Source organism: Palaemon carinicauda, chromosome 11, assembly GCF_036898095.1.
Source record: "Palaemon carinicauda isolate YSFRI2023 chromosome 11, ASM3689809v2, whole genome shotgun sequence".
In the NCBI taxonomy this organism is placed as follows: domain Eukaryota; kingdom Metazoa; phylum Arthropoda; class Malacostraca; order Decapoda; family Palaemonidae; genus Palaemon; species Palaemon carinicauda.
The window spans coordinates 76,246,134-76,272,219 of record NC_090735.1 but is presented as its reverse complement, the minus strand read 5'-3'; the positions used below and the strand labels follow the sequence as shown (position 1 = coordinate 76,272,219).

Sequence of the window (26,086 nt, the reverse complement as noted above, 5' to 3'; positions counted from 1 at the left end):
AGTTTGAGCGTGACTCGAATACCAGCTTGGCAAACACCAGTTCTGCAGTGGACTAGTAATGGCTAATAATGATAATGATGATGATGATGTTTATGATGATATATATATATATATATATATATATATATATATATATATATATATATATATATATATATATATATATATATATATATATATATATATATATATATATATATATATATATATATATATATACATATATATATATATATATATATATATATATATATATATATATATATATATATATATATATATATATATATATATATATATATCTTACAAAGCTGATCTAACGTGAGAGTAGATTACTTCATTCACGTAATGCTAGTAGTTCCACTCATGTAGGTTTGAGTAAATGTATGTAAATTACATAACATTTTCTTCATTCATTTAGTTATATTTTCATTCAGTTCTGTAAATTTAAATTTATGTGGTTTTGAAAATTGAATTCTTATTTCATGTACTTTGGTTACAAAGTCTTATGTTAGCTTGTTAAAAGGTATGTTGTATGACACACATCATGTTTCAGCATGGTTAGAAGAGGCATGAAGGTTCTCAACTAAACTTATTTCTTTTTTTTTATAATGTTACGAGAGGAGGTGGGCGGAGTAAGCTGAGAGTGTTGCCATCATCAGGTGATGATAGACCCTTACTTCAAACTGCCTCGTTGGCAATGCTGTTAGTGGTTCGTGAATGCTTGCTTGAATTAGCTGCAAGTTTCTAGAATATCTTAGGATGACATAAAAGGGCCTCCCACTGCTTTGGCGAGAGAGATCCAGACTGACAAACCTGACAGAGCCATACATCCGACAGTCCTCTCACCAGCATCTATCCACCCACTAAATGTTTTCTCTCAAACGTACATAGTACTTTCAAACATTGGTATTATTTTGTTATTAATTTAAAAAAAAAGTAAAGTGTATTTATGTAGGTACATTTTACATTTTGAAATCTATTTTTTGTGACTGGCATTGTATGACTTGGTTAAAAAGTGAAGCGCATTTATTTTTGCTTAACAGTTCTGTAACCTTGTGTGACCCCAAAGGTCGTAAGAGTAACAGTTATTTGTATGTAAAGGTGAATTATTTTTTATTTTTGACAGTGTTAGTGTCATTTTTTCATTAATTGTCAAAATTAAATATTTACATTTACTAATTTCTAGTGAAACAAGAGATTGTATTGTTCTTGAAGTGTCATTTTGTCATAAGTGTAAGGTCTAGTTCAGATTTAAATTTGATGTGATTTTTTATTTTTGGGTAATACTTTTAAATTTTTGTTTTTATAGAAGATATATATATATATATATATATATATATATATATATATATATATATATATATATATATATATATATATATATATATATATATATATATATATATATATATATATATATATATACACACACACACATATATATATATATATATATATATATATATATATATATATATATATATATATATATATATATATATATATATATATATATATATATATATATTCATATATATATATATATATATATATATATATATATATGTATATATATATATATATATATATATATATATATATATATATATATATATATATATATATATATATATATATATATATATATATATATATATATATATATATATATATATATATATCTAAGTCAGGGATACAAGCAAGGCACTGAATTAATTGCTGGTAATTGAAATAATACACATTGTAAGAATATATATATATATATATGTATATATATATATATATATATATATATATATATATATATATATATATATATATATATATAAATATATATATATATATATATATATATATATATATATATATATATATATATATATATATATATTCTTACAATGTGTATTATTTCAATTACCAGCAATTAATTCAGTACCATGCTTGTATCCCTGACTTAGAATCGAAGAAAAAGTTTCATTAAAGAATAGTTCCTATTAAAAGTAAAGTGCTCACCCAGTTTTGTTTTGAGAGTAAAGTAAAGAGACCTTTAGATATTCAATGTTCATATGCTGTATACTAACATCTGGTAGTTGCGGATCATTCTCAGAGATCAGAAGTACTGTCGTGTGTATCGGATTTATGTAATATAACGTAGGCGAGTTTGGAGCTCGGGAGTTTACGTAATTCGCTGTTTTTTTTTTTTTTTTTTTTTTTTTTTTTTTTTTTTTTTTTTTTTTTTTTTTTTTTTGTGCTCAGACTCTGCGATTGAGCGAGTCATTTTTAAATATTAGTGATAGCAGGGCCATGTCTTGATTAAATGTTTGACCAGTTTAGTGTTGATAAACGCAGAAAAGTTGCCAGAAGATAATATTGCAGCAGCTTCCGACCTTTGGTGGAAGGCTGAAGCAGAATTCGTAGAGAAGCAAGTACCAATTGACTCAAAAACTGAAGGATTGAAAGCAGAAATGAATGTAGAAGCTGAGATTAGACGAATTGCAGCAGAAGAGAATTTTATTAAATTGAAGGTGATGGCAGAATGGGAAGAAAGAGAGAAGAGGTAAGAGAAATTGCAAGACCAGAAGGAAGAGAGAGAGAAGAGGCAAAAGAAATTGCAAGACGGGATGAAAGAGAGAGAGAGAGAGAAGGGGCAAGAGAAATTGCAAGACATGCAAGGAAAATGGAAGAAAGACAGAGAGAAGAGGCAAGAAAAATTGAAAGATGATAAGAAGGAAGGAGAGAAGAAGCAAGAGCATTTGAAATGCATACAAGGGAAATGGAACTGTTGAATGCTGGTGCAAGGTTGTCATCAACTCAGACAGGTGTGACCACTGCTCTGCACGATCCCATATTTGGTGTGGCGAATGCCCAAGTGTTGATCACAAAATTCACGGCAGAAGCTCCCCACAAGTTTTTTATTCATTTAGAAACGGTCGGGTCGACGATGGGATGACCAGAAGATAAATGGCCAGAAGATAAATGTCATATGTTATTGCAGTGCCCTTATTGAAAAAGGACGCAGTGTGTATCTTGCCTTGTCTCAGGACCTGAGGAAGGGGTATCAAGAAATTAAGAGGAGCATGCTGCAATTGTATGAGATGACACTTTAATACTATAATGAAAGTTTCCAAAATTTACGGAAGGATGAGAAAATTACTTTCCTGGATCACGCTTATTAGTTACGACGCTGAGTGAAGGTTACGATATCAGTCGTAAACACTCCGCTGGTATGAAGTTTTACCGCCGTTCTGACCAAGTATCAAATATTCTCCGAACCATGGAAACCAGTTTAGTAATAACTATGGGGACAATTTCAATAGCTACAGCGGAAACACCACTGGTAATATTCCAAAGTAGAAGGCAATAATACCACAGCAATAATTGTTGAATTGTCCTCCTTCAAGTTGTGTGGAAGACGTGCAGAAGATTTATATCATCTGTTACAAGTGTGGCAAAAGAGGCCATATCAGTAAGGAATAGGCCTATTGGTCGAACCAACCGTAAGCAGTTGCCCAAGTGGTCAAGGGTAATTCAACTCCGCAGAATACAAAGACAAAGAATCAAACGGACGAGGAAAATAAAATAGTTAACATTTACACGACAAACAGAAAAACCCCAAACAGCGTGGATGCCATTAAACCATATATTTATGAAGGTATGTTAGCCGCTCTGGAAGGGAGCAAGCAGATCTTGGTCAAGATATTGCGCGACAAGGGATGTAATCATAGTGTGGTGACGCAAGGCGTACACCCAATGGTGGAACAGCCTCTCGAAGGATATTCAGTCATATTGAAAGGAATATAAGGTGAGGAAGTTACCCCTATTTGCCCTTTGAAAATATCATGCAAGGTGCTGACAGGTCATTTGATTTTGTGGAAAAGGATTCATTGGTTGTCGAAAAAGTAGAAGTTCTACTGGAAAATGAGGTTAGTGGAGCGTTGTTTGTGCCTTGTCCTGTTGTAACAAACAAACCACTGAAGTATAGTCCTAAGACTGAACTTGAGAAGGACTACCAGAGAGAGAGAGAGAGAGAGAGAGAGAGATGCAATGGGATAATCTCTCTCACACATACACACGTCATTGTGTCACATCATCATTGACAAAAACATAATCATCAACAGCAACTACTACTACTACTACTACTACTACAAGGAAGACCATCCTATTTATATTTTCAATAGTTTGTCCCAGGAAATCCCGAATTTTTTTTTTCTTTATCTTTTTTACTACTTTAACTTAATTAGACCAATATTTTCACATTTTGGTTTACCTTCGACTTTTATATCGGATAACCTAATTTGCTCTCTAAGGAGTTTGAGCTATTATTAGGAAAGAATGATGTCTGTCATGTCATTTCTATCCCTTATCAGCCAGGTACTAATGGCCAGGCTTAAAACTAATGCGGAAACTCTTTAGTTTTCTGAATAACTTCTGGTGAAAATTGGGAAACAGGGCTAGATAAATTCTTATTACGCTTCAGAGAAACTGCTGTACCAACCGTGTGTCACACAATTGTACATAATTATTTTGTATATATTATGCTTGTATCTGCGCTCTTCCCTCGCACTGAAAGAACCTGAATGATCATGTCTCCGGTTTTGTTCTGTAATATTGTCTGTCTCTCATACATGTTATGTCCTGTTGCCTTGAGGTTTTGTATATAAAGGAGAGTGTTCCTTAATAAACAACTCAGTTGATTGCAACCCTCTCTCGGCCTGTCACATTGGTGACCCCGGAAGCCGACTCGCTCCCACCCCCTTCCACCCCCACCCCTTTCCACCCCCTCGCCCCTTCATCGTTGGTACTATGACGGATTCTACGGCAGTTGGTGCTGCAGCCGCTCCATTCAAACTTTCATCGTTTGCCAGCAGAGAGGCGTTTGCTTGGTTTCAGCATGCAGAAGTCCAGTTTCACATCAGGGGCGTGACCTGCTCAGCCACCAAAGCGGATCATGTTCTCGCAGCGATACCCGAGGACACCTTCCCAGAAATATCCTACTGGCTTTGTGAACAAGGAGACACCCCAATAGCGTATGACGCCCTCAAAACATACCTTCTGCAGCAGTACTCGCCGTTGCCAGCCGCCCGTATAGCAAAGCTTTTTCAGCTCTCGCAACAACCGTTGGGGGACCAAAGGGCTTTGCTTGCCCTCAGGGAGATGACCATTATCGCTCGCCTTCAACCTGCTGCAGATGGCTCTCCTCGTGAGGTGAACCTACTTCGTGCCCTTTGGATACGCCGTTTACCCGAACCTGTATGCTCTGCCATACCTGATGTCGATAGTTTACCCATAAAGGACTTGATGACCAAAGCCGACGCCCTTATGGACAGCCACTTCAAGACCTCCATCAACGCCTCCACCTCTGACGTCAAGGATGCCTATTCAACGTCAACCGAATCTGACATGAATGCCGTAGGACATACTCGTCTACCCCGTGACGTGCCGAAGCGGCGACAAAGCCTCCCACCCCCCACCAATCGCTCGCGCCCCAACGAACGACTTCTACAGCCACTTACTACCTCCTATCCGCCGCAGTTTTGCTACTACCACTTCAGATTCGGGGCAACCGCGAAAAAATGTGCCAGGGATTGTCAGTGGCCAAAAAATGTGTAAGTAGGCCATCGCTTGTGGCGGTGGCCTCCCATGTTTCTAATCTTTTCTTTTTACAGGATGCATGAACGGGCGTGCGATTTTTGGTAGACACGGGTGCTTGTCGTTCTCTTTTGCCAAGGAAACTCTTCAAGGCACGACATAGACTGTCTACATCTGCCAACGTCCGCTTGGTAGCTGCCAACGGATCTGCGATACCCACCTACGGTTACGAGAACCTCACATTGTCATTCGGAAACGGTAAATTCAATTGGAAGTTTCTCGTTGCTGACGTCACAATGCCAATCCTCGGTGCGGATTTCCTCTCTCATTTCTACCTTCTGGTCAATGTCGCCCACCGACGATTGGTCAACGCAGACTCGTACTTGTCGACACCTCTTCAACCCGCCCCCTCTAACCTCGCTCTCCACATCAGCGCACCCACGGATGCCTACGCCCACCTCCTCACATCGTACCTGGAAGTTTTCCGTCCAGAACTTCGCCAAACGCCAACGGTTCCTGCCAAGCACGGTATTTATCACCATATCAAGACGACGGGACCCTCAGTCTTCGCAAAATTCAGACGTCTGGCACTGGAACGATTGGCAGCCGCCAAACAGACGTTCGGCGAAATGGAGGAAATGGGCCTTTGCCAAAAGGCCTCCAGCCCATGGTCGTCACCCTTACACATCGTTCTGAAGAAAGACGGCTCCCTCCGTCCGTTCGGGGATTACAAGCGCCTGAAGATGCAAACAGAACCGGATCACTACCCCCTCCCAAACATTGCCGACGTGACCTCCTACCTGCACAAAGCAAAGGTTTTCTCTACGCTCGACCTCCTGAAGGGGTATTATCAGGTGCCTATGAACCCAGAAGACATCCCCAAGACCGCCATCACCACTCCGTTTGGTACATACACCTTCAATTACTCCTGTTTTGGCCTTCTTAATGCTGGGGCAACGTTTCAACGTCTCATGGATGGCATCTCAGGGGACCCCCTTTCTGTGTATGTTATGTGGACGACATACTTGTGTTCTCCTCCTCAAAAGAGGAACACCTCCGTCACCTGCGCATCGTACTCGACCGCCTGCAACAAAACGGCCTTGTAGTCCGGTACGACAAGTGTACCTTTGGCGCCAACGAAGTGACGTTCATAGGGCACCGTATCACTCCTGAAGGAGTCCATCCCCTCCCTGAGAAGGTAGCAGCCGTTCAGAACTTCCCCGCGCCCTTGACCGTCAAAGCTCTGCAGGAATTCTTGGACATGATCAACTATTATCACCGTTTTCTGCCAGCCATTGCCGCCACTCTTGCTCCCCTCTACGCCTCCCTCAAGGGCAAGCCAAAGGACCTGAAGTGGGGTCCCCTTCAAGAAGCAGCCTTCTGCAATGCAAAGAAGGCCCTATCAACTGCTGCGGCTCTCACTTTTCCTATCCCACACGCCCCTCTCCTTCTCTCCACCGATGCCAGCGACGTCGCTATTGGTGCAGTATTCGAGCAGGTGGTCAAAGGCTCGCCCCGCCCATTGGCCTTCTTCAGCAGAAAACTGTCCAAGGCAGAATTGGGTTATTCTACCTTCGATCGAGAATTGCTGGCGGTGCACTTGGGTGTCCATCACTTTCACCATTTCTTAGAAGGTACGCTCGTCGTCATTCGCACAGACCACATGCCTCTGGTGCACGCCTTCACTCGACAGTCTGATGCCTGGTCCGCCCGTCAACGCCTACATCTCTCCGCTCTGGCTGAATACAATTGCACCCTCCAATACGTCCCTGGGAAAATGAATCCCGTTGCCGATGCCCTGTCAAGAAACACGTTGGCTGCCGTTCAACTGGGATTGGATTACAACGCCCTGGCTGAAGCCCAACGACAGGATCTAGAGTATCCAGCTTGTAGGACATCCTGCACGTCCCTCCGTTGGGAAGACTTTCCCCTCGAAGACTCCAACACCACCCTCCTCTGTGACGTCGGTACTGGTAAACCGCGACCTTGGATTCCTGCTCCCATGCGCCGACAGGTGCTTGATTTCATTCACGGCCTTTCACATCCCTTGTGCCATTCTACTGCACAGCTGCTGAAGGCAAAGTTCATTTGGCACAGCATTTCTAAGGATGCTAAGGATTGGATCCTTGCCTGTACTTCTTGCCAAACTTCCAAAGTACATTGACACACGGATTCAGGAGTGGGCACCTTTCCTCAACCTCAGCGTCGTTCGCACACATTCACATCGACGTTGTAGGCCCCCTACCCACATCACAAGGACATCGTTACCTGTTTACCGTCATCGACCGCTCCACTCGTTGGCCTAAAGCCATTCCCATGGAAACTGCAATGTCCGCCTCATGTACATCTGCCTTACTCTCTGGATGGATTTCAAGATTCGGTATCCCTGAGCATATTACTTCTGACAGGAGAACCACTTTCACCTTTCAATTGTGGACGTCATTAGCAAATCTCCTGGGCATCACCCTACATCAGACAATGGCCTACAACCCCGCTGCCAATGGAATGGTTGAAAGTTTTCATCGCACCATCAAAGCAGCTTTGATGTCCCGCTGCAAGGATTGCAACTGGTTTACTCAGCTTCCCTGGGTCCTCCTGGGACTAAGGACCACTCCTAAAGACGCCCTCGATATCTCGGCAGCTGAAATGGTGTATGGCGACCCGTTGGTCGTCCCTGCCGAATTTTTTCCTTGTACAACCTCCTCCGACGATCTCCAGCGCATACGTCACGTCGTGGGAAAATTTACTCCGTGCCGCCAGACTTACAAGCCCCCAGCGAAGCATCACATACCAACGGACTTGCACTCTGCAACGCACGGCTTCCTGCGCAACGACATTGGCAAGTCACCACTAATGCCCCTTTACACGGGCCCTTTCCTTGTGAACCGACGCAGTCCGAAAGCATTCCTACTAAACATTCGGGGCAAAGAAGACTGGGTCTCCATTGATCGTCTAAAACCTGCTTATCTTCTGCCAGATGACTCGCCTACAGTTCGCCTCTCTAGATCAGGGCGCCCTATTTAACATGTACAGTATGTCAATTTTAGGGGGGGAGCCATGTACCAACCGTGTGTCACACAATTGTACATAATTATTTTGTATATATTATGCTTGTATCTGCGCTCTTCCCTCGCACTAAAAAAAACCTTAATGATCATGTCTCCGGTTTTGCTCTGTAATATTGTTTGTCTCTCGAACATGTTATGTCCTGTTGCCTTGAGGTTTTGTATATAAAGGAGAGTGTTCCTTAATAAACAAGTCAGTTGATTGCATCCTGCCTTTCAGTTCGCAACCCTCTCTCGGCCCGTCACACAGCTCACTTCACTACAAGGATGTCTCTAGCAAAGTTGATGTTTGGCAGGAAGTTACGTAAAATGTTGGATCTAGAACATCTTAGTAAATGTATTAAGTAGACTGTATTGTATACGCATAAAGCACAAAAAACTAACTATGATATTATTATTTCTCAAGACCCCCAGCCATATCTTGAATCGCCAGTCATGATACAGAATTATTCCGCAATTTCAAAGGATTGTTGGGTTCCTGCAAAGTTGTTGGAACAAAGTGGTTCCCTATTCTACTAATGAAAAAAAAATGTAAATGTATGGAGACATCGAGACAAGATTTTAAAATTGTAATCTAATCGTATTCCAACATAGACTTCTTCCCATACTAGGAGCAGTCCGATTGCTCACGCACTTGTTGTGCCTGGAAGTCAGGATGGAACTGATGGCACTCAAACAAACTACTCTTGTACGCCATTTTGTTCGAGTAGTCATACTTCCTGATCAGCTTGATTTGTAAGGGTAGTGGAGTAGTAATTGCTGTACATATTTGTATACAAAATAAGGAAGTCTTACTTCTTGTGTCATTCTTATTAGTTAGAATCTATACTATTACTTGAGTATTAACAATACTATTAAGTGTGTTCTATTATTCTCTTAGATGGAAATAATGAGTGCTTTGGGTGGTATAATTCTAATACAAGGTGAGAAATGCAATAATTTTAGCACGAGAGAAAAACTTCCAAGCAGTAGAGATTAATGGCTAAATGTCTTACATTTCTACCTTATATCTCATATCCTATTTCTCATTAATATATCATTTCTGACTATTTAAGGCCACAGCTAGTATTCATTCATATAAAATGAAGTATTTTGAATAAGTATCCTAGTTATATACATCACCATAGGTAAGTCTTTGTAGTGATAATGCCCGTGTGTTGTCATTATAATTGCAAACTAGTAACCCCAAACAGTGGCCTTTCTCACCAATTAGATCGTACAGCGAATTAGCTTACCTACATATAGGCAAATTACTCGGATTTAGCCATATTATACCTATTATATTTTGTAAGTGAAATGAGCAGCGACAGTCAATATGTCTAGGGCAGGGGTGGGGAACCCTTTTTTTGGATGAAGGCCTTCTTGCGATTCCTCAATGCTCCTTAAGGCCGCATAGAATTTTGTTGGTTATTTCATCATCCAAGTAATTTATTAGTAATCTAAAGAAAGAGTGACAGGTTTATAAAAATTTAAAGCATTACAATTTCAAATATTTGAATTAAGTACTTTTTACACAAGTAATCAGTAAATGCATTATATTGGAAACTAAATTTTTAAATATTTCATTCAAGTTTGGGTAGTTTTCAAACTACCGTAAGTAAATGAATAATATTGAAAGCATGTCATTTGTAAATTACTTTAGTTAAGCAAGTAGGTTCTTTGTATTGAAGTGATAAATAAAATAATATTAATGTTTTGGAAAATATAGCTTATAAATATTAACAATATAACCTTTTCAAATATTTTATATTGGCAGGTAGGTACTTTTTAAACAATCACATCTCATAAAAATGCAACACCCCAGTGACAAAATTGTATCTGTTTAAACACACTTAGTGGTTTACGTTGAAAAAAAAAAAATTATTTGCTTTCTTAAGATGTTCAATAAATCCATAGTTTTTAGGCATTATAGATGGAACACCATCAGTGCATAACTTATTATAATAAGGAAGCAAAATTTAGTCATCCTTTGTGACATTGCTTGTTGGAGTTGTTAAAATGTCTGTTCCTCTTGTCCTTGCGTTAAGGTTACCTAAGGGAAGCTGTTTTTCATAAAATCAAAACTCATCAGTGAAAGAACAAATAAAATATTTTCATGCCAAAAATCTGGAACCTGTTGACTCATCTAAAACTAACATAGATCACAGTGAGGAGATGGACAAAACAGAAACTCTTACGTCCATCATACGTTAAATCACTCACTCACTGTAACTAGCAGTTTTTCCGTGTCTGCTACAATAGGTGTTGCAGCTGACAAGGAAACGGCTAATTGTGTTCAGTTAAGATTCATTGACTACAAGGAAAAATTGCTTCCATTCTAAGGGAGGTACATCACTGAACACAACTTTCTTATTGTCTGTGTGTACATCTTTGTATGTGTGTACATACAGTAGAATGATTTCAAATATACAATATTCAGTGTCAAAGCAGAAATGTACTACACATACTGTACATATATCAAAGGTCGTAGAAGGCCGCACTTGATGGTCCAGAAGGCCATATGCGGCCTTAAGGCGGCAGGTTCCCCATCCCTGGTCTAGGGCGACTAGAAAATGTATATCTGGTTAAACCTCAGACTTAGGCTAGGTTACTTAACAATGGGAAATTTAGAATTAAAAACTGTACTAATTAAATCTAGTGTACTGCATGTGCAACAATCAATGCACATGAAAATGTAGAAGAATACTCTCTCTTTTTTATGCAACTGCCATCAGACTCCAATCATCCTGAATGACAAAAGCCAATGGATGTAAACACTCCAATATAGAATCTATTTTCATTACCCGTAGGTATCATATTGACGATTTTTGTGCCAATGTCAAACTGGGGTACTTCTCTAACTATAACGACTTTCAATCTGCAAGCAACATTCTACCTAAACCTGAAAAGCCATTCATTGTACGCATAAAATTGCCCACATATGTTCGCCTTTGGGGGTATATAAGGACCTGTGTTTTTCTCCTAATAAAGATACTTATCCACATACAGCCTTCCTGTTCTTATCTTTCCCAGACACATCACACTGGTGACCCCGGAGTGATGACTTAAACACCAAGCCTGCCTCTAACCTCACTGCTTCATCTGCCAAATCCTCCAATGATGTCCACAACACACCCCAACTCATCTGGCCATGCTGCCATAGTGAAACTCAACCTTTAACCAGTAGAGATGGGTTTTCCTAGTTTCAGTAAATTGAGCTTTAGTTCCACATCAACGGTATGACCTACTCAAGCAGAAAAGCAGACTACATCCTTGTTGCAATTTCCAACTACTTCTCCCCAGAAATAGTTGATTGGCTTTGTGAGCAAAGGGATGCCCCCATACAGTATGAAGCCCCAAAATCATACTCACCATTGCCGTGTAGCCAAGATTTTTCAGTTACCATAACAACCATTGGGGACCAAAAGGTGCCGAGGCTCTCAGAGAATATATAAGTATTTCTCTTCTTCAGCCTGCTGCAGGTAGTTCTCCTTGTGAAGGAAACCTACTTTGTGCCCTTTTAGTACAACACCTGACAGTGTCTATGCAAGCCACCCTGAGGTCGAATCTTTGCCTCTGAATGACACGATAACTAATGTCTACACCCGTATAGTCAGCCACTTTCTCACCAATAAGAACTCCAACACCTTCAATCCTGGCAAAAGGAACAACCATTCAATGGTGACAGAGTCTGAGGTGAATACTGCAGGACATCAATACCTACTTTATGGCATGCCTTGAAAGCGACAAAGTCGCTCACTACCCACCTATTCCATGCCATGCTCAAACCCATACCCATGCACATATCAAGGGCCTTAACAGTCACTTGATGATGTCTCTTGCCTTCGGTTGTGGTACTACCACTACAGACTCAGTGATGCGGCTAAGAAATGTGCGTCCAGATGTTAGTGGTCAAATGATATGTAAGTAGGACATTTTCTGTGGCGATGTCCTACCCATTATCTAAACTCTTCTCTTTGCAAGATTCATGATCTGATGTGTGCTTTCTGGTAGTTATTATTGTCTGTCATTCCCTTCTGCCACATTCCCTATTAGATTGAGACTTCATCATTCTAAGCCTACTAATGGTCACCGGTGGCTGAAAATAGATCTAATATCTCCTACCATGATTATGAGATGATGATACTGTTGTTAGCAAAATACCAGGACTAGTGGAATTTCTTCATTACCATCATTACACTGCCTATGATCGGTGCATATTTCCACACCCATTTCCACCACCTGGCTAGTAGATGTCGTACATCAACACTTAGTGAACGCCAGCACTTACTTGTCCACACCTTTATCACATGCTCCCATAGACCTTGCTCTCCACATCAGCACGACCTCGGATGCCTATATTTACCCCTTTACTTTATATCCTAATGTTCTCCACCCAAAACTAAGCCAGACGCCTAGGATACCCACCAAGCACGGTATTTATCACCATTACAAGATGACGGGCCCAGTATTTGTAAGACTTAGACCATTTGATAGCTACTAATGCACTTTTGACTGGAATGGAAGAAATTAGCCTTTATCAAAAGGCCTCAAGCTCATGGCCTTTGCACCTGAACGTCATCCTGAAGAAGGAGGGATTCCTTACGGTGATTACTGACCTCTTATCATGCATACAGAACCAGATCACTACCCTATCCCCAGCCTCAGAGACATAACCACCTATCTTCACAGTGCTAAAGTATTTTTGACCCTTGACATCATGAACCCAGAAGACATCCCCAACACTGCCATCAACCCTCTTCCACTCCCTTCAGCACATACTCCTGCTTTGGCCTTTGTAATGCGAGGGCTATATATCAATAACTCATGGATGGCATCTTATGTGACTCCCCCTTCTACTTTTGTTAAGTAGATCATATACTAGTATTCTCCCCCACCCCCAAGGAAAGCCCACCTAATTGATCTACACTTCATCTTTGACTGCTTGCAGCAGAAAAGCCTTTGAGTCAAGGAAGGGACATTCTTGTATCATCATGTCACTCCTGAGGGCATTCAACCCCTCTCTGAGGCTCTTACTTTTTCTATGACAACTGTCCTCCTCCTACTCTCTACCAATGCCATTGAAATCGCTGTAGGGGCAGTATTTGAATAAATGATTGCTGGATCACCCTGCTCTTCGGTCTTTATACATAGAAAACTTCCCAATGTGGAATCCAGTTACTCTATCTTTGTCCACCATCTATTAAAAGTGTATTGGGCTGTCTGTCACTTCTTCTACTCCTAGATGGCACTTCCTTTGTCATATGCATATGCCATATGACCCTTGTAGCTGTCTTGAGTCACCCTCTTCTGTAACATCGGTTCTTTTAATTGATCCCTGGCATCTCGCACCTCTCGTGCTGATTTGCTGCACAGCAATTGAAGTTAAGTTCATGTGGCATAGCATGACCGTAATAAAGAGACCAGTAATTCATGTCGAACTAAAAAGGTGTATCAATACATGAATTCTGGTGTGGGGAGTTTTCATCAAACTTATCATTGTTTTGTCAACATTCATATTAATGTCACAAGGACACTGTTACCTCTTCACCGACATTGAATGCTCAACTCATTGCCTGAAGCGATCCCCATGCAAGATGCAACATATACCTCATGTACTACTACCCTACTTTCCGAATAGATATCATGATTTGACATCCCAGAACATATATTCTGCAGAGGTACAATTCTCACTTCTGAATTTTGGACATCATTAGGACATCTCCTTGGCATCACTCTACATCATTGTATTCTTAAAGATGCTTTGATGGACCGCTGCACCGACTCTAGGTTGTTTCTATAACTTCCATTGATCCTTCGTGTACTGAGGACCACTCCCATTACACTATGAATGTCTCAGCATCAGATAATAAGTTTATGACAACCTGTTGGTTGTCTCTGCAGAATTTTGACCATCTGCCAACTCCTTCGATAATCCCTAGCACCCCTGTAAAGCAGCACGGCTCAACACGTGTCTTTATGCGCACCGAGATATAATATTTCATTGTGATATTTTGTATGGCCTAACAAAAATTATGGTCTCTGACCATAATTACAAATGATTGCAAATCACTACTTACGCCTTTATATAAGGATAGATTCCTTATCTTGTATTGCACTCTCAAAACATTCCTCGATAGATTCCTTATCTTGTATTGCACTCTCAAAACATTCCTCCTCAACATTTGTGGGAAATAGGATTGGATCACCATTGATCGCCTAAAACTTGCGTATCTCCTTCAAGATGACCTGCCAACAGTACAACTACCTAGGGCAGGTTACCTAATTTTACATGCAGGTCAGCTTCTGGGATTGGGGAGCCATGTAATGCATGTGCAATTAGAAACGCAGTAATAAATACAGAAGAATGTGCTCTCTCTCTCTCTCTCTCTCTCTCTCTCTCTCTCTCTCTCTCTCTCTCTCTCTCTCTCTCTCTCTCTCTCTCTCTCTCTCTCTCTCTCTCTCTCTCTCTCTCTCTCTCTCTCTCTCTCTCTCTCTCTCTCTATTTCTTCATCACACCATGCAGAGTAACCGGCACCTGACTTAAATCAACCTAAATGACCTAAGGCATTGAATGTTACAAGTTTTATGCCAATTTCAATCTCAGGTACCTATTTAACTTTAATGGCTTTCAAGATGCAAGCTTTACGCAACCTAAACGACAAAAGTTGTTCAATATACACATAAAATTGTTCCCCTTATCGGACCTTTGGGGTCATATGAATTCCTGCACTTTTCGCCAAATAAAGTTAGTTATTTGGAGACCACCTCTCTGTTCTTATCTCTCCTAAGCATGTCACACCAGCAAAGTAAAGAATTCCCACTGGATATACTGTAAGGATATACGCTCAATTTCATAATCCAGGAGAGCTAGAATTTTAAAATGTAAAATTACAGCAAAATCTATTCATAACAGTAAACACTATACAGTATGTAAAATATTGGTTAATATACATTACTTTAAGTTTTAATGAAACTGGAATTTCCTATAAGAAAGGGTTGAGTGCTGTCAAGTTTTGCCTTTTTGTTTATATGACTAAAAGGGCTGGGCCATAACATTACATATCGATCAACTCAAATATAAAAGCCATTTCATTGTTTAAGTCCTTTGTTTTCTTTTGGGAAACTGATTTTGGATAACTTTCCATGCATTTTGTGCATTTGCTTTTGCCACCTGTTGTTTCTTTTTTGTATGATTTAAACATTAGTTGGCGTCTTAACCAGTTAAATAGCTTCCAAATATTCATGCACAGGTTGTTGGATGTTATTTTGCAACAAACATTTTTCCACCTTCCTCATCAGTTGCCCGATGACTACCATGACAAAGAGAAGTTCCAAAAGGGAAGTTCAATCTATTTCGGAATTTAGTGTAATTTCATCTATTTTGGTGATTGATGATGTTTAAAACACTCTCCATTCATTGTAGGCTATAGCTGTTTTTGCTCATATGAAAATAAAAATAAAAATCCCTGAGATAATGACTCACATGGTTGGCGAGTGCAGAACACCTGTCTGCCACTTGCCTGAACAGAGGATCAGTGAGATAATGTTTATTTGTGAGCAAAGCAAGCCACGTCAGAGCAAGAACCATTTGAAAGTCATGATATAAATTATAGGTATTCATGATACTTTAATAGTGACTCTCGTGGATGGCTTATGCAGAACATCTATGTACTGCTTTGAAGAACAGAGGAGCAATGAGATAATATTTATTGGTGAGTAAAATGAGCCATGGCAGATCAATGGCCATTTGAGGGAAAGGATATAGATTATAGGTAATTGTAATACATTAACAGTGACCCACTAAGATGGCGTACACAGCTCATCCATACACTGCCAGCCAGAACTGGAGCAAGCTCATCCATACACTGCCTGCCAGAACTGGAGCATTGATATAATGCTTAGTTGTGACGAAGCATGCAACAGCAGAAAAAAACCATTTGAGGATCTTAATATAAATTATAAGTCATTCTAATACTAATTCCATGCCACTTACATCAACCATATATTTGTCCAAGTGGTTATCATGTTTCTATTATACATTTCTTACTATTAATATTGCAGCAATTAATTCGTTCTTCGTGTTTCTCTACCTCCCCCCAAAAAAAACTGGCTTCTTACCCCGGCATCCCCCATAATTTTATATAAAAGGGTAGGAAAACATATGAATGGGTGTTTTTCCTAGATATTTATGATCGGAATTCAATAAAACATAAGATGACAATTGGAAAATATATGGTTCTTGTATTTGGCTACAAATTATATTATTTTATATTTACCAAAATAATATCCAAATCCTTAAATCAAAGCTCGCTACTCCATTTAAAGGATATTTTCTTGATAATATGACAAAATAAAAGTATACAGTTTATGGTTATAATGAAAAGAAATGATGAACTTGAAAATTTATGGTTCCTTACTCTGTGCTTAACTATCTCGAGGATATGCCTGCGACGAGCCGAGAGAGGGTTGTGAACTCAAAGGCAGGATGCAATCAACTGAGTATCTTTATTAAGGAACACTCTCCTTTATACACAAAACCTCAAGGCAACAGGAAAATACATGTTCGAGAAAATGACAATGTTACATAGGCGACACGCCAACATGTCTATTCTGGTTCTTTTTAGTGCGAGGGAAGAGCGCAGATACAAGCATAATGTATACAAAATAAATTATGTACGATCGTATGACACACGGTTAGTACATGGCTCCCCCCCTAAAAATGACATTCTGTACATGTTAAATAGGGCGCCCTGCTCTAGAGAGGCAAACTGTAGGCGGGTCATCTGGCAGTAGATAAGCAGGTTTTAGACGATCAATGGAGACCCAGTCTTCTTTGCCACAAATGTTTAGTAGGAATGCTTTCGGACTGCGTCGGATCATAAGGAAAGGGCCCGTGTAAGGGGGCGTTAGCGGTGGCTTGCTAGTGTCGTTGCGTAGGAAAACGTGCGTTGCAGAATACAAGTCCGTTAGTATGTGATGCTTCGTTGGGGGCTTGTAAGTCTGGCGGCATGGAGTAAATTTTCCCATGACGTGACGTATGCGCTGGAGATCATCGGAGGAGGTTGTAGAAGGAAAAAATTCGGCCAGGACGACCAACGGGTCGTCATACACCATTTCAGCTGCCGAGACGTCGAGGACGTCTTTAGGAGTGGTCCTTAGTCCCAGGAGGACCAAGGGAAGCTGAGTAAACCAGTTGCAATCCTTGCAGCGGGACATCAAAGCTGCTTTGAGGGTGCGATGAAAACGTTCAACCATTCCATTGGCAGCGAGGTTGTAGGCCGTTGTCTGTTGTAGGGTGATGCCCAGAAGATTCGCTAATGACTTACACAATTGAGAGGTGAAAGTGGTTCCTCTGTCAGAAGTAATATGCTCAGGGATACCAAATCTTGCAATCCATCCAGAGAGTAAGGCAGATGTACATGAGGCGGACATTGCAGTTTCCATGGGAGCGGTCGATGACGGTAAACAGGTAACGATGTCCTTGTGATGTGGGTAGGGGGCCTACAACATCGACGTGAATGTGTGCGAAACGACGCTGAGGTTGAGGAAAGGTACCCACTTCTGAATCCGTGTGTCGATGTACTTTGGAAGTTTGGCAAGAACTACAGGAGCGGACCCAATCCTTAGCATCCTTGGAAATGCTGTGCCAAATGAACTTTGCCTTCAGCAGCTGTGCAGTAGAACGACACGAGGGATGTGAAAGGCCGTGAATGAAATCAAGCACCTGTCGGCGCATGGGAGCAGTACTGACGTCACAGAGGAGGGTGGTGTTGGAGTCGTCGAGGGGAAGGTCTACCCAACGGAGGGACGTGCAGGATGTCCTACATGCTTGATATTCTGGATCCTGTCGTTGGGCTTCAGCCAGGGCATTGTAATCCAATCCCAGTTGAACGGCAGCCAATGTGTTTCTTGACAGGGCATCGTCAACGGGCGGACCAGGCATCAGACTGTCGAGAAAAGGCGTGCATCAGAGGCATGTGGTTTGTGCGAATGACGAAGGGCGTACCTTCTAAGAAATGACGGACGTGACGGACAGCCAAGTGCACCGCCAGCAATTCTCGATCGAAGGTAGAATAGCCCAATTCTGCCTTGGACAGTTTTCTGCTGAAGAAGGCCAATGTGCGGGGCGAGCCTTTGACAACCTGCTCGAGTACTGCACCAATAGCGACGTCGCTGGCATCGGTGGAGAGAAGGAGAGGGGCGTGTGGGATAGGAAAAGTGAGAGCCGCAGCAGTTGATAGGGCCTTCTTTGCATTGCAGAAGGATGCTTCTTGAAGGGGACCCCACTTCAGGTCCTTTGGCTTGCCCTTGAGGGAGGCGTAGAGGGGAGCAAGAGTGGCGGCAATGGCTGGCAGAAAACGGTGATAATAGTTGATCATGTCCAAGAATTCCTGCAGAGCTTTGACGGTCGAGGGCGCGGAGAAGTTCTAAACGGCTGCTACCGTCTCAGGGAGGGGATGGACTCCTTCAGGAGTGATGCGGTGCCCTAAGAACGACACTTCGTTGGCGCCAAAGGTACACTTTTCGTACCGGACTACAAGGCCGTTTTGTTGCAGGCGGTCGAGTACGATGCGCCGGTGACGGAGGTGTTCCTCTTTTGAGGAGGAGAACAGAAGTATGTCGTCCACATAACATACACAGAAAGGGAGGCCCCCTAAGATGCCATCCATGAGACGTTGAAACGTTGCCCCAGCATAACGAAGGCCAAAACAGGAGTAACTGAAGGTGTATGTACCAAACGGAGTGGTGATGGCAGTCTTGGGGATGTCTTCTGGGTTCATAGGCACCTGATAATACCCCTTCAGGAGGTCGAGCGTAGAGAAAACCTTCGCTTTGTGCAGGTAGGAGATCATGTCGGCAATGTTTGGGAGGGGGTAGTGATCCAGTTCTGTTTGCATCTTCAGGCGCCTGTAATTCCCGCACGGACGTAGGGAGCCATCTTTCCTCAGAACGATGTGTAAGGGTGACGACCATGGGCTGGAGGCCTTTTGGCAAAGGCCCATTTCCTCCATTTCGGCGAACGTTTGTTTGACGGCTGCCAATCGTTCCGGTGCCAGACGTCTGAATTTTGCGAAGACTGGGGGTCCCGTTGTCTTGATATGGTGATAAATACCGTGCTTGGCAGGAACCGTGGGCGTTTGGCGAAGTTCTGGACGGAAAACTTCCAGGTACGATGTGAGGAGGTGGGCGTAGGCATCCGTGGGTGCGCTGATGTGGAGAGCGAGGTTAGAGGGGGCGGGTTGAAGAGGTGTCGACAAGTACGAGTCTGCATTGACCAATCGTCGGTGGGCGACATCGACCAGAAGGTAGAAATGAGACAGAAAATCCGCACCGACGATTGGCATTGTGACGTCAGCAACGAGAAACTTCCAATTGAATTTGCCGTTTCCGAATGATAATGCGAGGTTCTCGTAACCGTAGGTGGGTATCGCAGATCCGTTGGCAGCTATCAAGCAGACATCGGCAGATGTAGACAGAGTACGTCGTGCCTTGAAGAGTTTCCTTGGCAAAAGAGAATGACAAGCACCCATGTCTACCAAAAATCCAACGCCCATTCCTGCATCTTGTAAAAAGAAAAGATTAGAAACACAGGAGGCCACCGCCACGAGCGATGGCCTACTTACAGGTTTTTTGGCCACTGACAATCCGTGGCACACTTCTTCGCGGGTGCCCCAAATCTGAAGTGGTAGTAACAAAACTGTGGCGGATGGGAGGTAGCAAGTTGCTGTAGAAGTTGTTCGTTGGGGCGCGAGCGATTGGTGGTTGTTGGGCGGCTTTGTTGTTGCTTCGGAACGTCACGGGGTAGGCGTGTATGTCCTACGGCATCCATGTTATCTTTGGTTGACATTGAATAGGCATCCTCTTCGTCAGGGGTAGAGGCGTTGTTGGAGGTCTTGAAGTGGCTGTCCATAAGGGCGTCGGCTTTGGTCATCAAGTCCTTTATGGGTAAACTATCGACATCGGGTATGGCAGCGCGTATAGGTCTGGGTAAACGGCGTATTCAAAGGGTCCAAAGTAGGTTCACCTCACGAGGAGAGCCGTCTGTGGCAGGTTGAAGGCGAGCGATACTGGTCATTTCCCTGAGGGCAAGCGAAGCCCTTTGGTCCACCAACGGTTGTTGCGAGAACTGAAAAATCTTTGCTATACGGGCGGCTGGCGAAGGTGAGTACTACTGCAGAAGGTATGTTTTGAGGGCGTCATACACTATTGGGGTGTCTCCTTGTTCACAAAGCCAGTCGGATATTTCTGGGAAGGTGTCCTCGGGTATCGCCGCGAGAACATAATCTGCTTTGGTGGTTGAGCGAGTCAGGCCCCTGATGCGAAACTGGACTTCTGTGCGCTGAAACCAAGCAAACGCCTCTCCGCTGGCAAATGATGAAAGTTTCAATGGAGCGGCCACAGCACCAACTGCCGTAGAGTCCGCCATAGTACCAACGATGGGGGGGCGAGGGTTTGGGGATGGAAGGCGGTGGGAGCGAGTCGACTTCCGGGGTCACCAATGTGACGAGCCGAGAGAGGGTTGTGAACTCAAAGGCAGGATGCAATCAACTGAGTATCATTATTAAAGAACACTCTCCTTTATATACAAAACCTCAAGGCAACAGGAAAATACATGTTTGAGAAAATGACAATGTTACATAGGCGACACGCCAGCATGTCTATTCTCGTTCTTTTTAGTGCGAGGGAAGAGCGCAGATACAAGCATAATATATACAAAATAATTTATGTACGATCGTCTGACACACGGTTGGTACATGCCCGAGCCAAATTGACTGTGAGGTAGTACGCCACACTAGCACAGAGAAGTTATTTTGTAAAAATTGTTACGTCCAAACTATAAAAGATTTATGCTTCTGATCTGTTGTATGATGTCGTAATGATTGAACATTTATACAAGACTTAAAAAAAAAAAAAAAAAAAAAAAAAAAAAAAAAAAAAAAAAAGAATTATCTTTCACGTGGAAATACTCGATTTACTCTGATGTGTTTGCCATTGAGCTGTTTGAGAAATGCTGCTTGTTTACATGGTGAATTTTTTAGATCGTACAACCTACTTATATTAACGTTTTGAATCGCACCTCTGTGAGAAAAAAAATATATAAGAAAAATAAAGGTGGCATTAAAAAGCTGAATACATATCCTATATACCACGCAAATTGAATATATATGTATTGTTTGAAAGATATTAAAAAAATGTAGGAACACGAACAAAAGTTTTCACTTATGTTGTAAGGTAATTTATTCTAACAGTTTTCTTATATAATTGTTTATATTTTTATGTTAGTTCTTTCGATTTGGAAAAGAACGAAGAATGGTCTTTCCAATGACGTATGGGATATGGATATCGCAGTTATTTACATATGTATACACCCACCTACAAAATCTTATCTATCCACACGTAAATTCTTGCCGATTCCTTGGGTGCAATGTTATGAATATAATTTTACGTTTTTCGTAATAACTCCGTAACAAATAGATATGACAAAATAAAACAAGATTTGAAAAGCTGGTAAACTGTTCGATAAAACTTGAAAATAAAATCAAGAGGTAATTCTGAAAAAAATAATAATTGAAGGTGAAAGACAAATTTTTTTTTGTAAAAAGTATAAAATACACTCAAGTGTATCATATATAAATATATAAATCTTTTTAACATTTTGTCATCGACCATGTGAAAGTAAATAGAATGCACGATTTAGTGATAAGTGATACATGCACAATACAATTATTCAAACAAGCACAAACGCACCTGCAAAGAAATATTCTAATGCAATCACTAAACCAAGGCCAAATCTCATGCCAACACGTGTGGCTCGAGGGATTTTCGGGTGAATATATACTCGTAAATGTTTCATAATTACTCGGTAACCAGGGAAAAAACTAAATAGGAAAATAAAGCTGAATAATATTTTCCTATATAAATTCATAAAAAAATAAATGTTATATATATACACACACACACACACACACACACACACACATATATATATATATATATTTATATATATATATATATATATATATATATATATATATATATATATATATATATATATATATATATATATATATATATATATATATATAGATATATATATATATATATATATATATATATATATATATATATATATATATATATATATATATATATATATATATATATAATATGAAATAAACGAAAAAGGGAAAATCCATTTCATATACGCACAATCATACACACCATTTATTCAAGAATTTTTTGAGTGCTACTTAATCTTTTTGGTTCTCTTGCACTGCATGCGTTCTTAGGAATGATGAACTATTTTTACTGGTTTTTGCCAGCCATTACCAACATTCTTGACCCCCTCTGCTCTCCCTCAAAGGAAAACCAAAAAATCTGTAGTTAGACCTCTTCAGAAAGTGGCTTTCTTCAATACAAAGAAAGCCCTATCACCTTCTCTAGTCTCCACCTTTCCTATGCCAATTGCACCCCTATAGGGACTTTTAATTTTATGCCGCATTATGTAACAGAATGCACGTTGAAGCCCCAAAACGACTCCCATTCCCTGCTTAGAAGTGTATATTGAAATGTACCTTTGTAATCTTTCTTAGATTCCATATAGTATGAACATGTTTTTTGCGTTGTTGCTTGTAAACGTTTTAGAAGCTGTCCATTGAGTGCATGCAGTATTATAGCCACTGATTTTAGATTTCTGTATCATAAACATTGCAGAGGCTATTTGCAGAAAGAACTGCCAGTGGTATGAGCTTTCTTGAAGTATCTCTTCACTTATACCTGTGATGTTGTTTGTACAGGCATAACTTAAATTGATAATCAACTAATCGCAAGGCTCATTAGAATTCTTCAGTATGAAAATTACCAAGGCGTAATCCAGCTACTTCACAATGGATTGCATACTACAGTTGTTGTACCTGGCTTTCCGTCATTTCTGCCAATTCTTAGAGGGTATGTCCTTCGTCATTTCCACGGACCACATGCTTCTTGGGTACACCAACACCTAGTCAGCTCATCCATGCCGAAATCTCTCTTCCGATTCTAACCTCAACTGTACCATTGAACATCTGCTTGGTAAGCTGAATTCCACCATCAACAACCTTTCCAGAAACACAGACTGGCTGCCATCAACCTTGGAATTGATTACAAGGACTTAGCAGAAGCCCACCCAAAGGACCCAGCTTACCAAACTAGCTGGGCATCCTGAACATCTATCCTTTGGGAAGATTTCACCCTCGATGACTCTAATGCCGCCCTATTTGTGTGACGTCAGTAATGGTAGGCCATGCGCTAACAGGTGTTTCAATTGATCCATGGCCTCCCACACCCCACACTCCTCGCACATACCAACTGAAGTTGAAGTTTATATGGCATGGAATTACAAAAGACGCCATGGATTTGGTCTGTGCTTGTACTTCATGTCAAACTTCACAAGTGCATCAACATGTGGGTGGCCACTTTTCATCAACCTTTGCATTGATTTTCCCGCATTCACGTTGATGTGGTTGGTCCACCACTCACATTACAGTGACACCACTTACTTTTCACAGTCATCAATCACTGCGCTCGTTGGCTTGAAACCATACCCATACAAGATGCAACATGCATCTTATGTAATGCTGCCTTACTTTTTGGATAGATTGCAAAATTTAGCATCCCAGAGCATATTATTTCTAACTGGAGTACCACTTTGACTTTTCAACTGTGGACAAAATCATGGTATCTTCTTGGTATCACCTTATATTGGACTAACATTTACATTCCTACAACCAACGGAATGATGGGACATTTCTAATGTACCCTCAAATTAGCTTTGATGTCATATTGCACTGGCTCCAGCAGGTTTTCACAACGTCCTTGGGGTCCTCCTCAGACTGAAAACTAATTCTAAAGGCACCACCATGAATGCCATCGCTTGCACCCCAGTATATCTAGGCCCCTTACTTGTCATCTGTCATTCTACGGATGATTTCCTCCTCAACATTTGTGAAAAAGAGCTTTGAATCACCATTGATCACCTAAAACCGGCATATCTCCAGCAAGACGACGTCCTTACAACAGTAGGACTCTCGAGTGTAGGTCACCCTATTTCACATAAACAGTAATTCCAATTTAATGGGCGAACCATGTAATGCAAATACAGCAAGCAATGCACATGTAAATAAAGAAGATTATTGGGGATCGTGTCTTTTATTCCTGCCTTCTTTACTTCCGTCATAAGCTCGACATGTGCGTAAGCATCACACGAAATCTATTTTTCCTTTTTTCATTGGTGTCTGCAATATTTTACCATAGATATAGGATTTTTCCGTACACCTCATTAGTTATCCCGTTTATGTAATCTGTGGAGAGTTATAAAATTTGAAGACAGTTTTAGATAGTAATTTCGAGTATCTGGTTAGGGTACGATGAAAAATTCAACTTCGAAGAATAATTTTCCATTAACTTGATAAGCATATTTTTTCGGAAAGAAATAAAAAACATATATATATTGACGAATATTCTAAGCAACTCAAGAGATTAAGATAGTCAACAGATTTTTATGGATTTTATTAGATTGAAAAAAAAAACATGCGTTGAAGGACAATTTATCACATAAAAATTAGATTTTTTTTGTCTTTTTTTTTAGCGTTTACACTATTGGAGGGCATTCAGATAGGACAATACACTTGTAATAGATTTTGTCCTAAGAAAATAAACTAAGATGATATTCTTTTTCACGAAAGTAATCTAATATTTTTTTTTTTTTTTCTGAGTGTACTTTTTTTCTCTTCAACAGTTTGTGGATGGATGGGAGATGAGTGGGGAGGTATTTCCAAGCAAGATGGATGCGCCCCTCGAGGGCCGATTCCACGAATTTTGTGGGAAGCTGAAGAAGAAGGAGTTTTTGTCGACTGGAAACGCAGCTCTTATTCAGTACCGCATCCCTACGCGAGGGAATGGCTTCAAAATCACTGTCAGATACACCAAGAATCCATCACGTGAGTTATCAACGGTTTGAGCTTCTCTCTCTCTCTCTCTCTCTCTCTCTCTCTCTCTCTCTCTCTCTCTCTCTCTCTCTCTCTCTCTCTCTCTCTCTCTCTCTTCATATTCAAATCGAGATATGTAGCAGTCTTCTTAGTGATTTGCTGTCAAAGGTGAGGGATGAGTTCGAAGGATGGAAAATGTGAAGATTGTGTTGTTGTTCTACTTCAGAGTCCATTCGAAACTTATCAGTATCTTGCAGTTTCCTTCTACTTCAAATATTTTTTAGCTGATTTGTTATGACAGTTTCGTACCTCCATTAGAAACTAAAAATTACAAAATTTATATTTGTAGGGTAATATCACAAATGTCTGATTAAAAAAAAAAAAAAAAAAAAAAAAAAAAAAAAAAAAAAAAACACCTCTTCATATGAATAGTTTAATTTTTCGTATTACATTGTATGCTCTTGTCTTATCTTCACCCAT

General features: G+C 40.6%; 1 protein-coding gene across 1 annotated transcript in view; it reads left to right on the top strand.

Annotated features, from left to right (window-relative positions):
* The window catches only part of LOC137649337 (corticotropin-releasing factor-binding protein), a gene marked incomplete at its 5' end in the record, with an annotated part of 300,484 nt that overhangs the window by 146,377 nt on the left and 128,021 nt on the right, over positions 1–26,086 (top strand). The window contains one exon of the mRNA XM_068382319.1: positions 25,417–25,618. Within this exon, the coding sequence (XP_068238420.1) occupies positions 25,417–25,618 (202 nt within the window). The remainder of the gene's footprint in view (positions 1–25,416; positions 25,619–26,086) is intronic.